General features: G+C 37.9%; 1 protein-coding gene across 1 annotated transcript; it reads right to left on the bottom strand.

Annotated features, from left to right (window-relative positions):
* Positions 1-5,567: 5,567 nt before the first annotated feature.
* On the bottom strand, positions 5,568-6,290 carry LOC113279997 (transcription initiation factor TFIID subunit 11-like). The gene is made up of 2 exons (XM_026528627.1): positions 6,083-6,290; positions 5,568-6,022 (listed from the first exon to the last, which is right to left on the bottom strand). Exons 1-2 carry the CDS (start codon positions 6,288-6,290, stop codon positions 5,568-5,570), a joined length of 663 nt encoding a protein of 220 aa, XP_026384412.1.
* Positions 6,291-25,361: the final 19,071 nt, after the last annotated feature.

The following is a 25,361-nucleotide window of genomic DNA, read 5'->3' on the forward strand; positions in this document are numbered from 1 at the left end:
CTTTATTAGGAGATAACTTTTAAAAGGATTCTGAGAAGATGCAACGGATACTCAAAGATGCTGGGAAACTCCTATACGAAGGATGTGCGGATTTTACAAAGATATCTGCAATGTGTGAACTGTTTAACTTGAAGAGCAAGCACGGAGCTTCCGACAAGTTCTTTGATGAAATTCTACTACTGTTAAAATCCATGCTCCCTACAGAAAATGAGATGATGAAAAGTACATATGAAGCTAAGAAGGTGATGAGAGCTTTGGGTTCAGGTTACGTAAAGATACATGTATTCATCAATGACTGCATTCTCTATAGGAAGGATTAATAGGACCACATCAAGTGTCCCACCTGTGGGGAATCAAGATGGAAAGTTGACGACACCACCCAAGAGGTGCATGAAAAAATTCCGGAAAAATTCTTGTGGTATTTCCAAATTATCCCAAGACTGAAACGGTTGTTTCAATCAAAGAGAATTGACGAATATTTATTGTGGCACGACACCAGAAAGAAAGAAGAGGGTGTTTTAAAGCATCCGACGGACTCACCAGCGTGGAAAAATATAGATGAAAGATATCCCGTAATTCGTGATGATCCTCGAAATATGCGGCTAGGAATTTCGGCTGACGGGGTTGACGTAAACAAAGGCATGAAAAAACAGCACAGTGTGTGGCCAATTCTGAGAGTGATTTACAACCTTCCGCCAGAGTTGTGTATGAAGAGAAAGTTCACCATGCTGTCATTAGTTATCGATGGGGGGCCTTGTAAGGACATTGACGTTATGTTACAACCTTTTGTCGAGGATCTCAAGGAATTGTTTGAGGGATTCGAATGTTTTGATGTGCTGAAACATGAGATATTTACTTTACATGCGGTTGTTTTATGGACAATAAATGATTACCCGGCTCTCAGTACACTCTGTGGTTGACCCTACCAGGGACGAGACGCCTGTAAGGTGTGTGGGAGAAATATTTACTATGTCAGGGTAAAACATTGTAAAAAAGAGGTTTATACCGGGCACAGAAGATACCTACCATACGGTCATCCATTCAGACGTCAAAAGGGATTCAACGGAAAAGAAGAAAATGAAAAGGCTCCAGAACTTATTACCCCGTCAGAAATATACAATGAGGTAAAGTCTATAAAGAATAAATGGGGAAAGGGACGGAAGAACACTGTGGTGGAATTCGTGCAGGATAACCCTGGAAGAGGTGGAAAGATGAAGAGAATCGAAAAGACCATCGACACAAAAAGGGGGAAGGGGAAGGAAAAGAAGACCGAAAGGCCCTACTTGAGAAAGTTCAATATATGGTTCCGTATCCTCCCCTACTGGAGGTATCATGTTGAACAATGAATTTAAGTCGAAAGACCACCTTGTTGCTCGAATGGACCTGAAGGAGATGGGTTTTAGAGATGAGTTGCAACCTCGGGAAAATGGCAAAGGGGGATATATACTAAAGGCAGCATGTCACTCATTAAGACCAGAGGAAAAGGACAAGTTTTATGCAACATTATCCGAGATAAAGTTTCCACAAGGGTATTGTTCAAACTTTTCAACCTTGGTGAATCTAAAAGATCGAAAGCTTATCGGACTAAAATCGTATGATTATCACATGCTAATGCAGCATTTTTTGCCCATTGTGATTAAATCAATTATGCCGCATCCAACAAGATATGCTATTATCAGGTCTTGTTTCTTTCAGGGCAATATCTAGCAAAGAAATCAAGGTGGCAGAGCTAGAAAAACTGCAGTCGGATATCGTTGTGACATTGTGCTTTCTCGAGAAATACTTTCCTCCATTCTTTTTCGACATCATGGTTCATTTAACTGTGCATCTTACCAGGGAAGTGCAAATTTGTGGTCCTGTATTCTTTCAATGGATGTATCCGTTTGAAAGGTGCATGAAGGTTATTAAAGGGCATTTGCGAAACAGAAACAGACCTGGAGGAAGCATTGCTGAAGGGAACCTTGCGGAAGAGACAATTGAGGTTATCAGTGAGCACCAAAAAAGCATGAATGATACAGTCGGAATTCCACCAGACAAACTCAACACATCTGACACTGGCGAAGATTCTTATTCTTTCAGGGGAAAACCAATGTCAAATCCTAAGTTTCCTCGTGTTTATAAGGATCTGTTTGATAAAGCGCACTTCTATGTATTGCGGAATTCGCCTGAAGTTGATCCTTACGTTGAATAAGTATAACTAGATCTAACCAAATAACCTCATTTTTTATTTAGTTTTTTATTCTGTGTCCGGATTTCTGTAAAGATAATAACATTAATCATTGCAATGTCCAGCCGACACCAGAATATTTTGAAGGAGAAATATCCTGGTATGAATGATAAACAGCTAGATCAAAAACATCGTGAAGAGTTCGCCAAATGGTTACAAAAAGTGGTAAGAGTTTGCAGAAAATGTCACTTTTGCTATGTAACTTTTGCATTGAGACGGAGGCTAATCCTTATAATGTATTTCAGGTTGAGAGTGAGTGGGCATACTCTAGGGAAAACTTCAATCAGGACTTAAGGTGGCTATCAATCCCACCGAATGCACAAGTAGAGACATACGAATTATATCACATCAATTTGGATACTTGTTTCGCACAAAATCACATGATGGTTCCGTTAACCAGAATAGCGGGGTTTACGTACAGGCAACTGACACGCACATTAGAAAAACGGGGATTACCCTTAATCTGGCAGGTTATTATGGTGTTTTACAAGAGTTATGGGTGCTGACATGTCATACGCTGAAAATGCCACTTTTCAGGTGTAAATGGGTTACCAAAGAAGGGGTCTCAAAAGACAAACTTGGCTACATTTTGGTTGAGCTTGATAAGTTGGGACTCCAGGATGATCCTTTCATTGTATCCTCCCAAGCTAAGCAGGTATTTTATGTGCCAGACCAGGAAAATAAAAAAAAGTCTACGGTGTTATGTGCACCTACCCAAAGCTGGAAATATGATGGTGATGAAGTCGACGAGGAATTCAGTACAGCAGTTATTTGTCGGAATGAGTATAAATTTCCGAAGGTAGATAAACTTGACCTGTAAAAGACATCCAGGGATGATTACTATCCGGACGACATTAAGGGTAGAACTGGAAGGAAAGCACCAACACCAACAGCAGTCCCTGCTTCTCAAACGAATGCATCTGAGCAACCATTTCCAAGGACTAAACGATCCAGGTGATAGAATGTAGTTGTTTGTGTTTGCTAATAGATGAATGATTAGGTTGGAATATTTTTTGGTTTTTGTTCAAGGAATTGGTTAGTGTAAATTATATACTCTTAGCCTTTGTTTTTGGTTTTGGGTTATACTATTTTGGTAATGATGATCATCATGGTACTAAATTTGGTACAAATTTAAGTCAGCAGTTTGGAATTTCCTGTTAACTAGAGAATGAATGTATGGATCATTGAAAAAAATTGATTCTTAAATCATGGTGGGGTTTGTATGCAGAAGGGTTTTAGCAATGTTGGATGAGTTTGTATTTGGCTATACTGATTGTTGAATTAATATTCTGTCATGTTAGGGTTAGTAGTAATAGTATTAGGCTTTCACATAGATTTTCTTTTAGAATTGGGCCTAAAATAGTCTTTTAGGATCAGCTTTCATCTGAGTGGGTATGCTCTGAAGAGGCCTCTGAGTCACATGGTCAAAAAAATTCCCCCCATGCTAATTAGAGACTTCAGGCAGTCGAGATTCACGGGTATTATCCATTTATTTTTATATAGGGTCCGACCCGCATATGTGGTCAATTTATGAGCACCAAGTGTTTGTTGCCGCTGGGCATGAGCCAATGAGATGAAGTTGCTTTTTCTAGGCCAAGGAGAGTAGCCAGTAGCCTTGCCAAATTGTGTCATCGTCCAAGTCCAATCTCTAGGAGTATAGTTCGCAGCGCCATCTCGGATGATTGACGGTTGTGATTTGAAGACTGTTGCTCTTCCCAGAATAAAACTATAAAGAGAAGCATTTCTTTCAGTTTCTCAGTCAGTTTTCCCATAGAAGAATCAAGCAACCTTTTTAGTTTTTTATGTCGAGTAGCATTCCAAGGAAAAAACAACCTTTGATTACTAGTGAAATATATGGAGGGAGAAAACCGATCCAATGAAGGAGTTTAAGGAGAACCAAAGAGAGCCAAATTGATTCAGCCCAAGCAACGAAAAGAAAACTTCAGTAGATTGAACTTAGATACTGAAATTGTGGTGAGAGATTTCCATGGAAGGGGAGTGACCAGCTTCCAAGTTAGAGTAACTAGTGATTTGGGTGTAATTTTCGTTTCATGTGCTGTAAGTGATGCTAGTGATGCTTGTGACTCTTGTGATTCTTGTAATGCTAGTGATGCTGATAGTGATGCCAGAGGAGCTTGTGATTCTTGAGATGAGAGTGAACTGTGTATGATTAGTGAGGTGAATACAGTTGCAATTGCAATGATTTTAGTGATTTAAATGAGCCATCGAACCAAAGAGAAGGGAAGAATTAAGATTTTGTGTCTAAATTGCAATGATTTTACAATTTAAACATCTAAAGATGGGAATCTTGGTGGATTGATACGTTACCTTACTCCTTCGAGGTCATGCGTTTGAGTATGGGCAAAATCTTTTTCTCTGAGAGAGCTCCGCAACATCATCCTGACGCGTGCATCATTTTCTTTGTTCATGTTTTCAGAATTCGGAAATGTTTGGTGTACCGAGAACCTACACCGTGACCTGCATCGAGATTTTGGTGTGAGAGGATATTTGGTGGTGGAACCCACCTTTGGCCCCACCCCCTGCAAATCTCCCCCAGGGATGCCCTAACAGCCCTTGGATTTTTTTACGGTGCATATCGTGGTACACACCTTCGGTGTGTGTATCATTATTGTTCAGAATTTCTCCTTCTAACCAACAATCATAGTAGTGTTCATCAATCATCTCTACTCATTGTGATTCTCATTAGCAGTTATATCATCCACAGATCTTTGTTATTTCTTACTACCCTCATAAACAGAAAATCATTGCAAAAGATCTTTGTTATTTTTTACTACCCTCATAAACAGAAAATCATTGCAAAATAATATTGATTCCAATAAAAACAAGTACAAACTTTACTCAAACATCCTTGAAATAAAAAACAACCAATTCATAAAAAGCTACATTAAGAGTTTCCAAGTTTCAGTTCAGCATTACATCCAGATTTCATAAGTTAATTCTCAAACGACCACAGTCTCAAAATACCAAAATATCAAACCAGAAGTTGAATTCCACTTTACTTGTTCCCAAATTCTAGCAACTACCGAACATTGTAACATACCTGAAAAAACCATAACCACTTCAAACCTTACATATTTAAACCAAAAAAGTTCCCTGCATAACTCCATCTTTTCAATTCAACACCACCAAAAAAGGAAGAAAGCCGACCGAATTTACAACCAAAAATAGAAGAAGAAGCTTCACACCATCTGCACCAACATCAAAAAAGGAAAGAAGGAAAAAAATTACCAGAAAAACTGTTTTGTTAAAAACTTGTTCATCGTTTTCAAGCTTTTTTCAAAGCCTGAAAAACTAGATTTTTCTGGTAATTCTGAAGAGATTACCACCAATCATCTTTGTCAGTATCCCATCCTTCATCTTCATAACGTTCACCATCATCACTGTCAGATGAAGCAGGTGATGTTCCACTGGATGACGATCCTTCATCACTGTCATCATCTTCTCCATCCTCGTCACTCTCAGTTTCCTTATCATCTACCATGGAAATTCGTCTTCTTACCCTTACCTTGCTTGGCTCACCTTCACTCATGGTGCGTACAAAGATTTTGGGATTGGAAAGTTCATACTCGAATCGGCTCTTCAATCTCCCATCATGATAAGCATCCATCTTGCGTTTATCCTTTGCAGCATCAGATTCAAGGTCACTGGTGTTCACTTCCTCCACAACATATTCAAATCCATCAGAAGCCTCGAAATCACTCCCTGTCGCACTTCCATATCTTGGGGCTTTGGCATGCCTCTCTGCCTTTTCCTCATCTTTTCTACTTTTCCATTCTAAGAATTTGGGTAACTATGCAGTGTAGAGAGCCTCGATTCTTCGCCCTTTTCGGATACGAGCAACTTCTTCTTCTTCTCTTTGACGTAATTGCTCTTGAACACGACGATCAATCTCTGATTGTGCTTCATCTCTCAATTTATGTAACTCAATCACACTCAAAGAATGGAGAAGTGATTTGGCTTGGGAATATTCAGGCGTTTCTGGTGGAAAAACGGGATGATTATCATCAGAGTTTGATGGATTTTGGCCAGGAAAATCTGCCATTTTCTCAAACTAATTTGCTAAACCTAAAGTTTTCTTCTTCTGTAGAGAATTACCATGAAAATATTAACCCCTCTGCTAATTACCCCCTTAATTAAATACCCATTTGAGTCTATTCAATTCCATTTATGGCGCTTAGTTAACCGTCATGTCTCTTTGTTTACCACGCCCATTCAAACCCATGCCCCTTCACTCTAATGAACATCATTACCCTGTCAAGACCTATTTTCAACACCTAAAATCCTCATTATTGCCTTTACTTCTATCAGAATTGCTATTAAGGGAGGTGTTGGTAGGTTACCAAACTTTGAGATCGTTATTTTTTGGTCTAATTGACATTTTTTGTTTTATGCCGACTAAAGATGGGCAGCTTGGTGAATTGATATGTTACCTAACTCTTTCGAGGTCATGCATTCGAATATGGGCAAAAGCTTTTTATTAATTTTTTCAAAACGAACTTTTTAGCCACGCTATAAAATCGGCGTGTCTATAGAACGCACACTATGGACACACATATAATAGCGTGTCCAAAAAAGGAACTTTTTGGCCACATTTTGAATTTGGCGTGTTTATTAAAATGTTGAGTAGTTGAACCAGTTTAGTTTTTTCAAAACACTAATTATAAACATCTACAGATGGGCAACTTGGTGGATTGATATGTTACCTAACTCCTTCGAGGTCATGTGTTCGAATATGGGCAAAAACTTTTTATTAATTTTTTCAAAACGAACTTTTTAGCCACGCTATAAAACCAGCGTGTCTATAGAACGCACAATATGGACACACATATAATAGCGCATCCAAAAAAGAAACTTTTTGGCCACACTTTGAATTTGGCGTGTTTATTAAAATCTTGAGTATTTGAACCAGTTTAGTTTTTTCAAAACACTAATTTTAAACATCTAAAGATGGGCATCTTGGTGGATTGATACGTTACCTAACTCCTTCGAGGTCATGCATTCGGATATGGGGAAAATATTTTTATTAATTTTTTCAAAACGAACTTTTTAGTCATGCTATAAAACCGGCGTGTCTATAGAATGCACACTATGGGCACACATATACTAGCGTGTCCAAAGAAGAATTTTTTGGTCACACTTTGAATTTGGCGTGTCTATAAATCGTACATTATGGACACGCATATACTGGCGTGTCTATAGATCGTATTCTATGGACACGCATATACTGGCGTGTCAATCAATCGTACACTATGGACACACATATACTGGCGTGTCTAATGAACCAACTTTAAAACCACACCTTAAATGGCGTGACTAACCTTTTGGACACGCCACAACTACCTAATGTGGTCATAGACTGGTCTATAAACACGCCCAATCAAAAATTTAAAGTTAACGTGACTAAACGGTTGATATTTTGACACACTACTAGCCCTGCCGTGGCTGAAAGCACTTATATTAACACGCCCATTGAACATGGCGTGTATATAGGGTAGAAGTATACCCTATAGACACGCCAAAACCAAAAAGGCGTGACAGGGAAATTTATATCTGACATGGATAAAGGCCATTTCTGTACTAGTGAGAAGGGGCTAAGAAATCATTAACTTCTTCTCGGTAGTGCAAACTCTTCATGAGGAAACTCAAGAGATTCTCCTGCTTTCCCAGTGCAAATCAACTTTATCATCCTTCGTTGTTGAAAATGAAAACATTAGCTTCTGCAAAAGAATTATTCATCATTTAAGTGTCAGTCTCAACCCCTAAAAAGAACCTAATCGTACATAAGAAACAATTATGAAAAGAATAAGAGAACTTCTGTGAAAACATGACAGCAAAACTTTCTCCGAGTACGGGGAATTGGAAATTACCCGTGTAATTTATTATTTTGCAGTTAATAGATTGTTTAAACTTCAGAAAATAATTGGTTATTTGAATTGAATCTAGTACATAACTTGATAAGCATAACCTTCAGGAATCGCCAACTCAAGAGGTTTAAAAGTTTTTCATGAACATTTATAATTAGTGTTGAACATGGTTTTGGTTTTTCGTCGGAACCGGACCGAACCAGCCCAATTAGGAAGAAACCGAATTGAACCATTTATTAATGGATTGGTTATGGTAAAAAAAACTTGAAAACTGGCATTACTGGTTTGGTTTTGGTTTGACCCCAAAACCGAACCAAAAACCAATGGAAAATCGGTTATGTTCGATCGTTAGATTAAAACCTAAGATTTAATCTACACCCTTCGTTTTTCTTAACCCCAGTACTAGGTATCATCGACCAATTTCTTAACCTCACTTCAGTTCTATTTTTTTTTTGTTCGCTTCCCCTTCATCAGTTCACAAAAGAGAACTATCTTCTTCCTAATGATGTCAAGATTTGTTAAAAAATCAAATCATTAATCATGATCTCCAGTATAATCTAATTTTCTCCTTGTTTTTCTTCTCCCCCTCCTTGTCTGAGGAAATCTAATCTGTAACATGTTAGTGTTAGTATTAAGGTTTACTAAGATTTGAATCTATAGAATTGTACTGTGATTTTATTTTTTCTTAAGATTTGAATTGTCAGTTTTCTGAGTCGGTTTTCCATTAACCCAGTGGAACAAACCGAAACCGGCTAAAACCATTAAGAAACCGAATGTATGGTTAATGGTTCGGTGATGGTAATATTTTTTGGAAACTGATGGTATTGGTATTGGTTTGGTTGGAAACCGAGCCGAAACCGACCATGAACAACCGTATTTATAATATATCAGAAAAACAAGAAACCAATGCAAAGTCGACATATGCTAGCAACAACGTCCGTAGAAGGAATTCAGTGTCTAGCTATGATATACCTTCACAACGAGCCACACAGTCTTTTCCGAGAACGTCTAGGTATGCTGGGATATTCTTTTAGCTCTCTCGTAAGACAGGTGTGATTCTAACATCAAACAGATGATATAAGAATACCCGTGAATTTGATGAAAACATCATTATCAAAGTGTTATACCCATAGTATATGATCGTGACCGCCAAAACTACCTATTAAACTTTGATGGAAGCGTCATTATCAAAGTTTTATACCCATAGTATGGAACATTAGTATATGATTGTGGCAGCAAAAACAAGATGAAGATTCTGAAAATGCTTCAAATTCTTTTAAAGAACCTATTAAATGATTTCATGCTAAGTAGTTAGTGGTTTGTAACTATTGTCATATATTCCTGGCTGTAACTCGTCATGATTCCCATTCTTCAGGTCTTCGGAGTAATACTTGTATGTCTCAATATTCCTAGACTTTCTAGTCTAACCTAAACGAAGTTGACTCTAGTATTTAATCAAGCAACTCTAGATGAGTTTTGATACTAAAATATGAAAACCAAACTCGACATACCAACGCTTGGTGAGTTCAACCGACCTATGCTCTGACAATGTCCCCCTTTGTCAATTTGAATGACAAAACTCTTATTACATATGCAGTTAAACGAATTACAAAATAACTCATTCTTCATACGCTTGATTCCAAGTTTCAACAACACAATAACCTGCATATATTCAATCAATAAATGTCGTTGTTGACATTTGAATAACAAAATCTTTTACTCCCATAAAGGTAAGATAGGTAAATATTCAACCCGAACATCTTTGTTATTCCCCTTTTGTAGTAAGAATTATTATACAACAATATGATATGTTTCTCCCCCTTAGTCAATGCTTTACTCTTTCTTTAGATATAACGTTTAAGCATAATTGTCCTTTCCTAAAGATTAAAAATCACTTGTTTAATCCATATATTTCTCCCCATTATGTCACAAAACGACACGGGTTCGAGCAAATAAAGGACAAACCGAAAGGATCTTACAAATCTGAAAGACTTGTAAATAACCTATAAGAGTTAAGCACGAAGGTTTCACATACCACTTTAGATAACCAATATTAAAACTGAAACTACAAAGTAATTTAGTTTCAGTATGTTATCAAGGAAACAATTTCCCGAAGCAATTTTCCCTCATAGTTCAACAATTCGCCTAAGATACTCAATTCCCTTGTTAAATCGATTGCGTACGCACAATCGCTTGTTTCGGTAAGACCAAAATAAAGATCAGAATTAACTTTATTTTCCTCATCAGACTCAAATTATTCAGACAATAACTTAGACCTTTCCCTTTAGACAAAACAAGCACTAGGTTAGTTAACTAGTTTTTCTTGTCAAGACATTCGATTAGACTTGAATAACCGAATCCTCCAATTTGATAAGTCTAATTAAGATCAGAATTAAATTAGTTTCTCTTATCCGGAAACAATTGGACTAAACAAATGATCATGTATTTTGTTAAACCACAAACAATAGATACAAATTAAAATAATTTGACTTGCACAATTATTTTGTTAACCGGAAGCAACTGAACAAATATAAACATTTATAGCACCGCAATTGCACCGAATTTCGCTAAGCAAAAACACTTGATACTCAACAATAAAGAAGATACCAAAAAATAATCCAAATAAATTGACACAATTTTTCTTAAGATTTTTGTTAGAGGGAGAGCAAAAAGAAATCCGAGGAGAGCGAAAATCGTAGTTGACTCGTTATGTGAAACTGAGTTTAGAAAATTACTCGACTCGGACAAAAATACCCTAATCAATCACACATTATGAATTAACCTAATCTTCTGGTCGTTTCGTTCTTCTTTTTCCTATCACCTCTGACGCCCACTTCTGCTATATCGTACGTTACCAATGGTTGTCAACTCGGTTTAACATATCCCTCTCGTGGTTTCGTTCTTCATTCCATACCATGAACTCGAAATCTATTTTCTTTGATAATCAATGGAAACATGAAAACTTCATTTTAGCATGTGGTGGACTTAATAACAATTGTAGCTTAATTCACCGATTGGTTACTTCTGATTGGGTTTGGTTTCCGACTGTATTCTATAACTAATTCCTAGTGCAGACTCTCAATTAAATTAAAACTTGTCCAAAAAAAAAACAGATCACTTTTCATGGCTTTTTCTCGATAAGAAAATAAAATAGATGAAGATAGAGCAATAGGCTACGCAGCTAATGTTTCATTGGTATACAGATTGCAGCTAATGTTTAGTCACCAACCCATTAGTGATCTTCCATGGATTTCACATTCATAGAGTTAAAGCGAATTGATTATTCTTTCTAGATTTTACTGTATCAGCAACGGTGATGGGAAGAAGAGAGAAACAAGGTTGGGTTAGGTTAATTCATTTTGATTTGTGTGGGAAAATAATGTGTGGTTGATTAGGGTATTTTTTTCAGAGTCGGGTAATTTTCCAAAATCAGTTTCAGTCAGCGGGTCAACTACGATTTTCGCTCTCCTCGGATCTTTTTTTTCTCTCCCTCTAACAAAAATCTTTTCTTAGCCGGAAATAATTGAATCACATAAACGATATAATGGAACATATCAATTGTAACAAAAAAAATTTAAGCAAAAACAAAATATATGCAATATAAACAAGCTTTTCTTAAACAGGAAAACGATTAACTAACAAATTTGTTCCCTCAATTTCCGCAGCCACATCTCCCCAGAAAGATGTTTTATTAAGCGCGAGTTCAAATAAAAAACTCTCCCCGGTGTGTTGTCATCCTCTCGCAAGAACAAAAGAATAACAACAAAAGCAACCTTTACCAGAGAATGGTTGAATTGGTTTTAACTAGTGCGTGCCAATAGCAAAAGTTGAAAACCCGAAATATAATTTATAAAAAAACTCTCCCCTAGTGTGTTATATCCTAATCGTCTGATTGTAGGAGAAAAAAGTTACAGACGAAGATTGTAGCTCGACGGGGGCCACTTCTAAGACACGTTTTTGATTTCCAAATCAAGATAACATGGTTCCAAAAGGATTCTAAGACCTAAATATCATGAGTACTATATAAGAAGACTTCTACAAAATTAATATTACTACATCCACGAGTAGCTAAAAACCCAATTGATTGAGGATGAATTCTAAGGTTTAGATAAGATTTGAGTTATTGTATGAACCTATTTTGAAATTTTTCACATGATTATTGCTTGTTTATACTATAACGAATGTTTAAGATTGATTGATAGATGGTTTAGTGATAGGTGTCTAAAACACCTTGATATTTATCTATTATTTATGCTTTCTTTGCTAAGTTTTCTTGTGAATTTTGTATCTTATATTTGCTTTTGAGTATTTAGGTACTTTGGACTCATTTGGAACAAAAGAAGAAGAAACAGGTCAAAAGTATCATTGCATGTGCAACTGCTGTTGGAGGCGGATTATTTCTCATTATTTGATTTTATTTCTTCATCTCTATCTGAAAAGTATGTCGGTTTTAGTGATGCAAAATTCTGTCTGAAAAGCACGACAACTTTAGTGATGAAGAGACATTGAAGAGAAGAAATGAATCTGATAAGCAAGAGACGGCTGTCGCTGGTGGAAGAATTCAAAAAAATGAGAAATCACTCGATTGGAGAAAGAAGGGCAAAGAGGTCATTTCAGAGCCAAATGCTATCTGGATCACGGTGGAGGATAGGAGGCAATATGTTGGAGTCTATGTATAGTTGCTAAAAACACCCATGGGTGTTGATAGCCATTCCAGTTTTACTACACAAAACCTAAAATTGGGGGAATCAGTTTCTCAATCAATTCTTCCCCAATTTCTTCAGCAGCAGAACAAGAGATGGAGGTTTAGGGTGTGTAGTCAAGATGTAGAGGGTGGAATGAGATGGAGGAATAGAAGAGAAGACTTTCTGCTGCTGTTGGAAGTGAAGAGATCTCAGATTGTTGGATTGATGAGTTCCGGTGGATATCTAAGAAGATGGTGGTTTGTTGATGCTGAGAAGAACAGGAAGAAGATTTGGTTTGTATGAATTTTTGATAAGAGAGAACCGATATGGTGGCTTATTTGAGAAGATTTAAAGGGTTTCCGTGGTTGTGGTTCAAATGATTGGTCATGTGAATTTCAGATGAAGAAGGGTTGGATTGAGATCGAAGATGAGTTTGTTTGATGCATGGTGTTACAGAGAAGGAGACATAGAACAAATCTGAGATGGGGTCTTGAGAACAATGAAGAAATAAGGGTTTTGACATTTGCAATCGAAGAACAAGAAAGGGGTTAGAACAGCTAGGTGATGATGTTGAGTGCAGCTGTATGAATGTGCTATGGAGTTCTGTATTTTGCAGTATGGAATTGGAGCAATGGGTTATGGTGGTTCTGGAATGCAGAGAGTGTTTGTAGCTGTTGAGTTACAGCTGGATGGAGGTTTAATTGCGGATTCAGGTGATGAAGGATTTAGCAGCTAGGTTGCGTGTGTACTGCCTGACCAGGAAATGGTAGTATTGAGCAAGATGCAGGCGATGGCAGCAAGCTGGAGCAGTGACTTAAGATGAATGTATGAGCAGGTCTGTGATTGCAGGTAGTGTAGTAGAAGGATGGCTGGTGTGCTTGTGATTGGAGCTACAATTACAAGTATGAGCAGTTGGAGTCGAATCAAGTGCAGTTCGAATGAGAATGGAGCTTGCCTGAGCTGTGAAGTGTAACTGCAGCTGAACTGAAGTTACTGAGCTGTAGAATGGGTATGAGTTGGACTGCAGTCAAGATGAGCTGAAAAGAAGATGATGATGTGAACAGCCATCAGGGCTGTGACTGAGGTTCTGGTGCTGTGTTTAGTGTGGCAGGGAAGACTCGGTGGAGATGGTATGTGGTTGGAATGAGCTGAACAAGACTGCAGCATCAATGCGAAAAGTGAGCGAAAATGGCGAGCCGGTGGTACTAGTTCCGGTTGCCGGATTTCAGAAATTAGAATGTGGATCATAAAGTTTCATTGAATCGCGGAGGGGGTATGTGTTGGATGCAAGAGTTGGCCATGGGATATATGAGTTTGGAGTCACGCTTTTGGGATAGTTTTCGCACGACTTAGGAATTGGCCTAGATGATTCTTTGGTGATGTATTACTCAGAATTTTGAACGAATGAATGCAGGAATGGATGCAGTGATGCTGAAATGTTTGCAGTTCAAGTTAGGGGGTACAGGAAATGGATTGCAGCTGCAGTTTGTTACTTGCAGCTTATGAATGAGGAGCAAGAAGTGGTTGTTGCTGCAAGAAATGATGCATTGGTGTTGTTAGGTCGAAAATCTGCAGAATGAGCAGTGGTGGCTGCAACTGAGGTGTTGGTGGTTGAGCTTACGGAGCTGAAAGTAATGGGTTTGTTTGAGCTGGTACTGGAGAATTCAGAGATGGTCAAGCCAAGGAAAGTGGTATTGCATATGGGTTTTGTGGGCTGTATTGCAGTGCAGGAGGTTAACTGAATGGAGATGAGCTCAGGACTATGAGTTCTGGGTTGTTACAAGATAGAGAGACTGGTGCTGGTGATGAGACAGATGCAATGGATGTAACGTTGTTGCTGCCATGGCTCTGCAATGCATGTAGCTTGAGTTGGGTGGTTGCAGTGGTAGTGCAGAACAAGGGATAGCAGTGATGGCTGTGTTAGAGTGAGTCTTGCAACTGAAATTGCAAGTAAATGAGCAGCTGCAGTTAGAAATAGTACTGTGAATCTGGTGGAAGTTTGAGATGTAAACTCAGGAGGTGGTGCACTGATGCTGTCGCAGGTCTATGGGAAAGAGGAATGGAGCTGAAATTGATGGTGATATGAACTGCAGTTGGTTGTGATGTCACAGTGCTAGAATTGTTGAGCCACGGGTGTAGCTAAGCTGTGGCGGAGAAGATATGAAATGGGTTATGCTGGTTGATAAGGCTACAGGCCATGGTGCAGAGATTAGATGAAGAAAATGGATTGTAGCAATGCAACTGGTGCAACTGAAGTTGCAGGTGTTTAGTATTATGGAATGTATGTTAGGGAGCTGAATTGCCACTGGAATGATGCTGTTAGTGCCAATGGCAAGGGCCTGAGTTAATGGTGTTGAGAAGATATGGAGTACTGTAGGTGTTTAAACTGGATTGGAAGGATGTATTGAATTAAGATGTCACAGTGAACGAGTGAAGCTGCTGTGGATGCAGAAATATGCAGGGAGACTAGGAGTTGCAGCTGCAGTTGGAGAACAAAGATTGTGAGCTGCTGTAGAGTGGTGTGCTGCTGGTGCAAATGGGTTTTGCTGTGGACGGAAGTGAAGATGCAAATTATATGCATGTCAGGACAGGTACTTGGTTGTGACAGTTGCAGCTATGGAGGTAGTTTTGGTGCATTTGAACTGAACTGAAGAAGACAGCGGTGCTTCGGAGCTGGAACCGCAAGTAGCTAAATCAGCAGGGGAGTTGGCCGGAAGTTGAAGGAAGTGGTTTAACAAGAAAATAGGATGTCAGTTCTCTGGAACTGACGTGCCAAAGTCCAAATATTCAATGGGCTTATGATTTATTTGAGGCCCGAATGGCTGGCAGTTGTGATTATGGGCTGGAGGTTTAGCCGAGAATTAGAACTGAAGAATATTGCAGGGAAGGTTTAAAAGGGAGAAACCCACGGTTATTTGGATATATCTCTTCTTCTACTTGGTTTTAGGGTTTAGAAACATGAAAGTTTTTCTTTTTCTTCTTGTGATGAACTCCTTTAACATGAGTATTTAATTTTATCATTGGTTATGGGTTAGTTGGATTTTCAAATATGGGTTTTTATTCAATAAATTAGTTTTGTCTTCATATTATCGTTTATGATTCATTGATGATATTGTTACATGATTTGAATGTTTGTTTGGTTGAGTCTAGAATCAATTGAGTTTGGTTTTCATCTCTATTGCTAGATTAGGATTTATTATACGCAAAAGCGATAGATTCCTGATTACAAGTAGCATAATTGTGATTATTGCTTGTAGTGATACATCTTAGTAGTCACAAGTGATTCATAACCTTTGTTAAATCCGATTAGTGCTTTTACACGTTCGATTGCTTTGATTGGCATGATTTCATAGAACTTAATGCATCTAGGGAATTAAACTTGATTAGTGTTTTTACACGTTAGGTTGTTCTCTAAGGTAGAATTCATACTCGCATCTTTTAATGTGTTTGTTGATGAAAATAGGAGATTTGCGGGATATACTTGCGATCAAGGTATCTTAGGGTCTTTGATAAAAGAGATATCAATTGTAGTTATTGTTAGAAAGCATGTTAGTGAAAGAAAACGACATCCTTAACCAATATATTTATATCCTTGATTTGCGTGTTTATTTTTTTGTTTGCTTTTATTTTATTTTAGTACATAAAAATCAGAAAACCTTTCATTGGTATTTATAGGAAACCGAAACAATTTGACAACCTGAGTCCTCTCTGTGGGAACGATCATTTCTTACCCTTGCTATATTATATATTTTGAGTAGTGAGAAAGTGTAATTTATTTTTGACGCCTACGACATCGATCAAATTTTGGCGCCGCTGCCGGGTAGGCAGCGGTTGTCACTTGTTTTTGGTTTCTTATTTTTGTTTTTAGTTTTGTTTCTTCTTTTTGTTTTATTATTTTCTGATTTTGACATAGTTTTGAGAACTCTTGTTTCAGGTACCAATTTCTATGGACGGAGCATATTGGAACAATGGGTACGGTTATCAACCTCAACAACATTATGACAACTATCACCCTTATGGGGAATACAATCAAAACCAATCCTTTGGTTATGGTCAATATTCGACGTACCCTTTGAGTTATTCTCATACATACCAACCTTCTTACGGTAGGTATGTAAGTGAGCAACCACAAGGAGGGGAGACTAGTTGTACTCCTATTCATATTTCTTCGAGTTTGGTATATGATATGCAACAATTTATGGTGGGCATGAAGTCAGTTTGTAGACAACCAAGCGTGGAACCAATTTCGTCGACCGAATATGCTCATAATATGTTTGGCCGAATTTCTGATCGTAGTTATGATCATTCACCCGTTCAAAGGGAAGATAATTGTCCTACCAATACTGAAGTAAGTGATTCTACTTTTTCCTTGTCGAACGAGCTTTACCAACAAATGGAACACTATTTTCAAAATTTGGATGGATCACTCCAAGAGCTTCAAAAAGGTGTTTCCATTTTAAGACAAGGCATTGAAGAATACAAAGAGGACATGCAAAATTCTGCGAAAGACCAATCTTTGGGAAGTGGTAGCCAATCTTATGTCAACTATGATAGTGACGATGACTATGAAAGTACAACGCTTGAACCAATTTATGGTGACATCCCCGAAGAATGTACAATAGAGTCTTTTTGCGATCAAGGTGAAGATGAAAAGGAATATGATGACACTAGTGCAGCTTACTCAAGCATTGATCTTAATAATGATCAAGAACCTATTCAAAAGGTAGAGCTTGAGGATGATGCAATGCGTGTTCTTAAAATTTTCCTTATGGAGAGACTTGAATCCGCAGTAGCATATGTGCCTTACAATAAAGAAGAGTGTATTGAGAATGAAACGGATATGACCAATATTGTGGAAGACCCAATTGAGCTTGCAAAGGATTGTAATGATGATGTTTATGTCGAGACTTTGGTTAAGGCAGATATGGACGAAGAATGGTTGCAAGGTTTGATAGAAGATCATGATATAAAAGAGGTGAATAACTCACTTGAGTTTTTCAAGGATGAAGAGGATTCCGTAATACAAGAGATTGTGCAAGGTTTGTCTAACACTTTGCATATTGTTTCTTCTCCTTTATCTCTTATTGGTTTGAATGTATGTGCTTCGAAAACATTGTTGAATGACTTTGTTTCTCGATATCCGCCATTGGAAACATTTGATTCTCATGCTATGCATGTTTGTGAATAAGAAACTATGAAAGTTCCCGAATTCTATATTTTGTATCCACTCCAAGTGTGGACAAGAATAAGTGTGGGGGAAACTTTTATCGATTAATAGCTTCGTTTCTGTTTTATATTACTAATATGTGTGCGAAGCTAGTGTTTGTAAAACATGTTTTATGGAAGGATCCTCAACTTTTCAGGTTATTGGTGTATGGGGAATCGGTCTTGCAAGTCGGGCTGACGACTTTAAACCAAGCGCTAAGTGGGAGGCAACCCACCGATTTTGTATCTTTACCTTTATCTTTTTATTTTTTTTAAGTATTTTTATCTTTGTTTTTGCATATTATTTGCGTAATTTCCCACCTTGAACTTCACTTTGGATGAGTTAATTTACATTGAGGACAATGTAAAGTTTAAGTGTGGAGGATCATTTATATGTTTTTAGAGTTTGATGCTTTTTATTAAAAAAATAATAATAATAATAATAGAAAACTGAAAAATGAAAAAAAAATGATACTTCAAACATAGAAATATGTGCCTTTAGGATGACACTACCAATATATGTGGATGAAACCTTTTTGGTTGCGGGAGTTGAGGAACTCATTAACTACAAGGGACAAAATTATTCAAGTGTTAGAAATAATATGAAAGTTGTTACCATTTCTCGGAATATCACCATATCACTTTCTATTTTTATTTTTGCAAACTTTATGTTATATCTATGTGATTTGGTGGTTCACTAACATCGAATTGTTATTGTTGTTAGGATGAAATAGTGTGATTGAGTTAATACAAAAAAAAAAAAAAGAGACCGACCAATTGACCAAACGGAATAAATTTGATACTTGGATAAAGAAATATGTGTGTGTTCTCTCTGTCTTCGTCGCCTAAGCAAGCGTGTAATTTGCTGACAATAAACATGCGCTTGGATCCACAAGATCCAATCATGATGTAAAAAAAAAAAATGTTATGGTGCAATAAAATCGACTCCTGGTTCCCTTGTATATGCCAGTGAGTCGATCTAGATTAAGTTTATTGACTGTTGGTTCCCTTGTATATGTCAGTGTGTTGATATTAGAATTCAGACCAGTAGCTCAATCCAATAGGATTCATAGGTTCATCATTGGCGGTGACCTTCAGACATATATGGGAAACATCGACCACTTTAGTAAACATCGCAACCATCTATATTTATTTCCATCTTCTTTATCTATTCATTTGTAATTGTGGTTTATTAGTTTCCGAGATTGTGGCTTGTTCGACTTTCTTAACAGAGCTTATTTATATATATATTAATTTGGATTCATAACAAGGTACCTCGTCTTGCAACCATTTTGGATTCATTCATGGATTTTTTAATGGTTGATGGAGTTGGAAAAATAGGTTTCGTAAGCAAACCTCTTGTAAACCTTCACGAGACTATAACTCGTCCACTAGGGACACCTAGGGGTTCAAAGGCCTGTTGTTCATGCTAAGAGTAACCGTATCCTCGGCGACACGGGGTTGTATGTATGTTTTAGAATTATTTTGTTTGATTTGCTCGAGGACTAGCAAAGTCTAAGTATAGGGGAATTTGATAGGTGTCTAAAACACCTTGATATTTATCTATTGTTTATGTTTTCTTTGCTAAGTTTTCTTGTGAATTATGTATCTTATATTTGTTTTTGAGTATTTAGGTACTTTGGAGTCATTTGGAACAAAAGAAGAAGAAACAGGGCAAAAGTATCATTTCATGTGCAACTGCTGTTAGAGACGGATTATTTCTCGTTATTTGGTTTTATTTCTTCATCTCTATCTGAAAAGTATGTCGGCTTTAGTGATGCAAAATTCTTTCTGAAAAGCACGACAACTTTAGTGATGAAGAGACATTGAAGGGAAGAAGTGAATCTGAGAAGTAAGAGACGGCTGTCGCTGGTGGAAGAATTCAAGAAAAGGAGAAATCACTCGATTGGAGAAAGAAGGGCAAAGAGGTCATTTCAGAGCCAAATGCTATCTGGATCACAGTGGAGGATAGGAGGCAATATGTTGGAGTCTATGTATAATTGCTAAAAACACCCATGGGTGTTGATAGCATTCCAGTTTTACTACACAAAACCTAAAATTGGGGGAATCAGTTTCTCAATCAATTCTTCCCCAATTTCTTCAGCAGCAGAACAAGAGATGGAGGTTTAGGGTGTGTAGTCAAGATGTAGAGGGTGGAATGAGATGGAGGAATAGAAGAGAAGACTTTCTGCTGCTGTTGGAAGTGAAGAGATCTCAGATTGTTGGATTGATGAGTTCCGGTGGATATCTAAGAAGATGGTGGTTTGTTGATGCTGAGAAGAACAGGAAGAAGATTTGGTTTGTATGAATTTTTGATAAGAGAGAACCGATATGGTGGCTTATTTGAGAAGATTTAAAGGGTTTCCGTGGTTGTGGTTCAAATGATTGGTCATGTGAATTTCAGATGAAGAAGGGTTGGATTGAGATCGAAGATGAGTTTGTTTGATGCATGGTGTTACAGAGAAGGAGACATAGAACAAATCTGAGATGGGGTCTTGAGAACAATGAAGAAATAAGGGTTTTGACATTTGCAATCGAAGAACAAGAAAGGGGTTAGAACAGCTAGGTGATGATGTTGAGTGCAGCTGTATGAATGTGCTATGGAGTTCTGTATTTTGCAGTATGGAATTGGAGCAATGGGTTATGGTGGTTCTGGAATGCAGAGAGTGTTTGTAGCTGTTGAGTTACAGCTGGATGGAGGTTTAATTGCGGATTCAGGTGATGAAGGATTTAGCAGCTAGGTTGCGTGTGTACTGCCTGACCAGGAAATGGTAGTATTGAGCAAGATGCAGGCGATGGCAGCAAGCTGGAGCAGTGACTTAAGATGAATGTATGAGCAGGTCTGTGATTGCAGGTAGTGTAGTAGAAGGATGGCTGGTGTGCTTGTGATTGGAGCTACAATTACAAGTATGAGCAGTTGGAGTCGAATCAAGTGCAGTTCGAATGAGAATGGAGCTTGCCTGAGCTGTGAAGTGTAACTGCAGCTGAACTGAAGTTACTGAGCTGTAGAATGGGTATGAGTTGGACTGCAGTCAAGATGAGCTGAAAAGAAGATGATGATGTGAACAGCCATCAGGGCTGTGACTGAGGTTCTGGTGCTGTGTTTAGTGTGGCAGGGAAGACTCGGTGGAGATGGTATGTGGTTGGAATGAGCTGAACAAGACTGCAGCATCAATGCGAAAAGTGAGCGAAAATGGCGAGCCGGTGGTACTAGTTCCGGTTGCCGGATTTCAGAAATTAGAATGTGGATCATAAAGTTTCATTGAATCGCGGAGGGGGTATGTGTTGGATGCAAGAGTTGGCCATGGGATATATGAGTTTGGAGTCACGCTTTTGGGATAGTTTTCGCACGACTTAGGAATTGGCCTAGATGATTCTTTGGTGATGTATTACTCAGAATTTTGAACGAATGAATGCAGGAATGGATGCAGTGATGCTGAAATGTTTGCAGTTCAAGTTAGGGGGTACAGGAAATGGATTGCAGCTGCAGTTTGTTACTTGCAGCTTATGAATGAGGAGCAAGAAGTGGTTGTTGCTGCAAGAAATGATGCATTGGTGTTGTTAGGTCGAAAATCTGCAGAATGAGCAGTGGTGGCTGCAGCTGAGGTGTTGGTGGTTGAGCTTACGGAGCTGAAAGTAATGGGTTTGTTTGAGCTGGTACTGGAGAATTCAGAGATGGTCAAGCCAAGGAAAGTGGTATTGCATATGGGTTTTGTGGGCTGTATTGCAGTGCAGGAGGTTAACTGAATGGAGATGAGCTCAGGACTATGAGTTCTGGGTTGTTACAAGATAGAGAGACTGGTGCTGGTGATGAGACAGATGCAATGGATGTAACGTTGTTGCTGCCATGGCTCTGCAATGCATGTAGCTTGAGTTGGGTGGTTGCAGTGGTAGTGCAGAACAAGGGATAGCAGTGATGGCTGTGTTAGAGTGAGTCTTGCAACTGAAATTGCAAGTAAATGAGCAGCTGCAGTTAGAAATAGTACTGTGAATCTGGTGGAAGTTTGAGATGTAAACTCAGGAGGTGGTGCACTGATGCTGTCGCAGGTCTATGGGAAAGAGGAATGGAGCTGAAATTGATGGTGATATGAACTGCAGTTGGTTGTGATGTCACAGTGCTAGAATTGTTGAGCCACGGGTGTAGCTAAGCTGTGGCGGAGAAGATATGAAATGGGTTATGCTGGTTGATAAGGCTACAGGCCATGGTGCAGAGATTAGATGAAGAAAATGGATTGTAGCAATGCAACTGGTGCAACTGAAGTTGCAGGTGTTTAGTATTATGGAATGTATGTTAGGGAGCTGAATTGCCGATGGAATGATGCTGTTAGTGCCAATGGCAAGGGCCTGAGTTAATGGTGTTGAGAAGATATGGAGTACTGTAGGTGTTTAAACTGGATTGGAAGGATGTATTGAATTAAGATGTCACAGTGAATGAGTGAAGCTGCTGTGGATGCAGAAATATGCAGGGAGACTAGGAGTTGCAGCTGCAGTTGGAGAACAAAGATTGTGAGCTGCTGTAGAGTGGTGTGCTGCTGGTGCAAATGGGTTTTGCTGTGGACGGAGGTGAAGATGCAAATTATATGCATGTCAGGACAGGTACTTGGTTGTGACAGTTGCAGCTATGGAGGTAGTTTTGGTGCATTTGAACTGAACTGAAGAAGACAGCGGTGCTTCGGAGCTGGAACCGCAAGTAGCTAAATCAGCAGGGGAGTTGGCCGGAAGTTGAAGGAAGTGGTTTAACAAGAAAATAGGATGTCAGTTCTCTGGAACTGACATGCCAAAGTCCAAATATTCAATGGGCTTATGATTTATTTGAGGCCCGAATGGCTGGCAGTTGTGATTATGGGCTGGAGGTTTAGCCGAGAATTAGAACTGAAGAATATTGCAGGGAAGGTTTAAAAGGGAGAAACCCACGGTTATTTGGATATATCTCTTCTTCTACTTGGTTCTAGGGTTTAGAAACATGAAAGTTTTTCTTTTTCTTCTTGTGATGAACTCCTTTACCCTGAGTATTTAATTTTATCATTGGTTATGGGTTAGTTGGATTTTCAAATATGGGTTTTTGTTCAATAAATTAGTTTTGTCTTCATATTATCGTTTATGATTCATTGATGATATTGTTACATGATTTGAATGTTTGTTTGGTTGAGTCTAGAATCAATTGAGTTTGGTTTTCATCTCTATTGCTAGATTAGGATTTATTATACGCAAAAGCGATAGATTCCTGATTACAAGTAGCATAATTGTGATTATTGCTTGTAGTGATACATCTTAGTAGTCACAAGTGAGTTATAACCTTTGTTAAATCGGATTAGTGCTTTTACACGTTCGATTGCTTTGATTGGCCTGATTTCATAGAACTTTATGCATCTAGGGAATTAAACTTGATTAGTGGTTTTACACGTTAGTTTGTTCTCTAAGGTAGAATTCATACTCGCATCTTTTAATGTGTTTGTTGATGAAAACAGGAGATTTGCGGGATATACTTGCGATCAAGGTATCTTAGGGCCTTTGATAAAAGAGAGATTAAATATCAATTCTAGTTATTGTTAGAAAGCATGTTAGTGAAAGAAAACGAAATCCTTAACCAATATCTCTATATCCTTGATTTGCGTGTTTATTTCTTTGTTTGCTTTTATTTTATTTTAGTACATAAAAACCAGAAAACCCCCTATTGGTATTTATAGGAAACCGAAACAATTTGATAACCTTAGTCTGTGGGAACGATCCTTTCTTACCCTTGCTATATTATATATTTTGAGTAGTGAGAAAGTGTAATTTATTTTTAACGCCTACGACAGCGATCATTTAGGTGGCCAACCGAATTAGTTTGTTGATTTAATCAATTGCTTATTTTGAGTTAAGAGATAAGTAATCGTCAAATAGTTCATACACTAACTTCGGACCGGAATATAGTTGAGACCGAATTAAACCCTCCCAGCGATTCAGTTACAGTCGCATTCCTTATGCCTCTTGAATCCCAGTAGGACTCTGCGTAATTGATTCCCTTAGTTGACGTCACATCAACTAAGAGTTGCTTCAACTCAATTTAAGACTTTAAACCAATCTGCCTCCCACATATTAAGCCTATATGTGATTCCTTAACGATCAAAAAGATTTTGATCAAGGTGATTGGAAATCGATAGCAATAGGCAAAGTCTAGCTAACCTCAAAATTCGGACTTATATAACTCGAAGTGCAGCCTAGATTATTATTCACCTCACAAGTATAAAACTTGTGGAATTAAAATAGTCTGGTACGAAGAGAACTTTGATGATTACTATCTATCTTGTTCAAGTGAGCAGCTCAACAATGGAACAACATCAGGATACTCTAGTTATCAAGATAAAGATAACTGGACCTGGCTTCACAAATCCCAATGAAGTCTTTGTAGTCGCTTAAACCGTAAAAGGGTCTCACAAACCAATGAAGTCTTTGTAATCTTTAGGATGCCATAAGTCAGTGAAGAACTTAACCTTGTTATCATTACCAATAATGTGGACAGTTAGATTCGTAGCAGTCTCATGTTGCTCAAGAATCCTTCTCCAACACTAGGAAGATTCTTGTGGAATAGAAAACAACGAAAAGTTTTTATTTTTAATAAGGTTCTTGTGAATCCAATTGGTCCAAATATTCTCCTTGCCACTGATTAAGTCCCACAAATGTCTAAGATTAGCTGCAGAGTTAGTAATCTCTAAATTTCTCACACCTAAATCACCCTCTTGTATAGGTATACAAACCATATCCCAACAAATTGGATGGTATTTCTTCCCCAAATCAGCACAAGCCCATAGTAATATTTTGCATATGGAATTCTGCTCTTTGAAAGCTCTCTTAGGCAGTACAAAACAAGAGAGACGGAAAAAAATCATCCCGGCCAATACTACTTTAATCAATAAGAACCTACCAGAATATGTAAGAGACTTCGCCTTCCAAGATTTAGCTCTCTTTGTGACCTCGGCAATTAAAGGAAGACAATCCTGATCAGACAAATGAGTTGATAGAAGCGGTACACCAAGATATCGAATAGGAAAATCACCACTACAACGATCCAAATACTCTTTAATTTGACATAAAGTAGTACTATCTGTAGAAGAAGAAAAAAGAGTGTTTTTCTGTTTATGACTGAAAACTTTGACATAGAACAATTGTGAGATTTATTTTGGCAATGAACACATATTTTGCTAGGTATTTTTGGTATTTTTATTAACATTATAAAGTGTGTCATAACAAAATCGGTAGATGTTTTGAATTTTTAGTTACATATTATACATGTTTTGTCTCTATAAATCAGAGAGACTCTTTGCAAATTTCGTATTTTTTTTCTACAAGACATAAAGAATCTCTAAAATATTCTCT

The sequence above is a fragment of the Papaver somniferum genome, chromosome 5 (genome assembly GCF_003573695.1).
Source record: "Papaver somniferum cultivar HN1 chromosome 5, ASM357369v1, whole genome shotgun sequence".
Classification (NCBI taxonomy): Eukaryota; Viridiplantae; Streptophyta; class Magnoliopsida; order Ranunculales; family Papaveraceae; genus Papaver; species Papaver somniferum.

What these genes read in the sequence shown, in the direction of transcription:
- LOC113279997 (XM_026528627.1), bottom strand. Translation starts at nt 6,290, where the DNA reads ATGGCAGATTTTCCTGGCCAAAATCCATCAAACTCTGATGATAATCAT. An exon ending in AGAAGAAGAAGAAGTTGCTC is followed by an intron (nt 6,023 to 6,082) that starts GTATCCGAAAAG and finishes CCAAATTCTTAG; the next exon opens with AATGGAAAAGTAGAAAAGAT.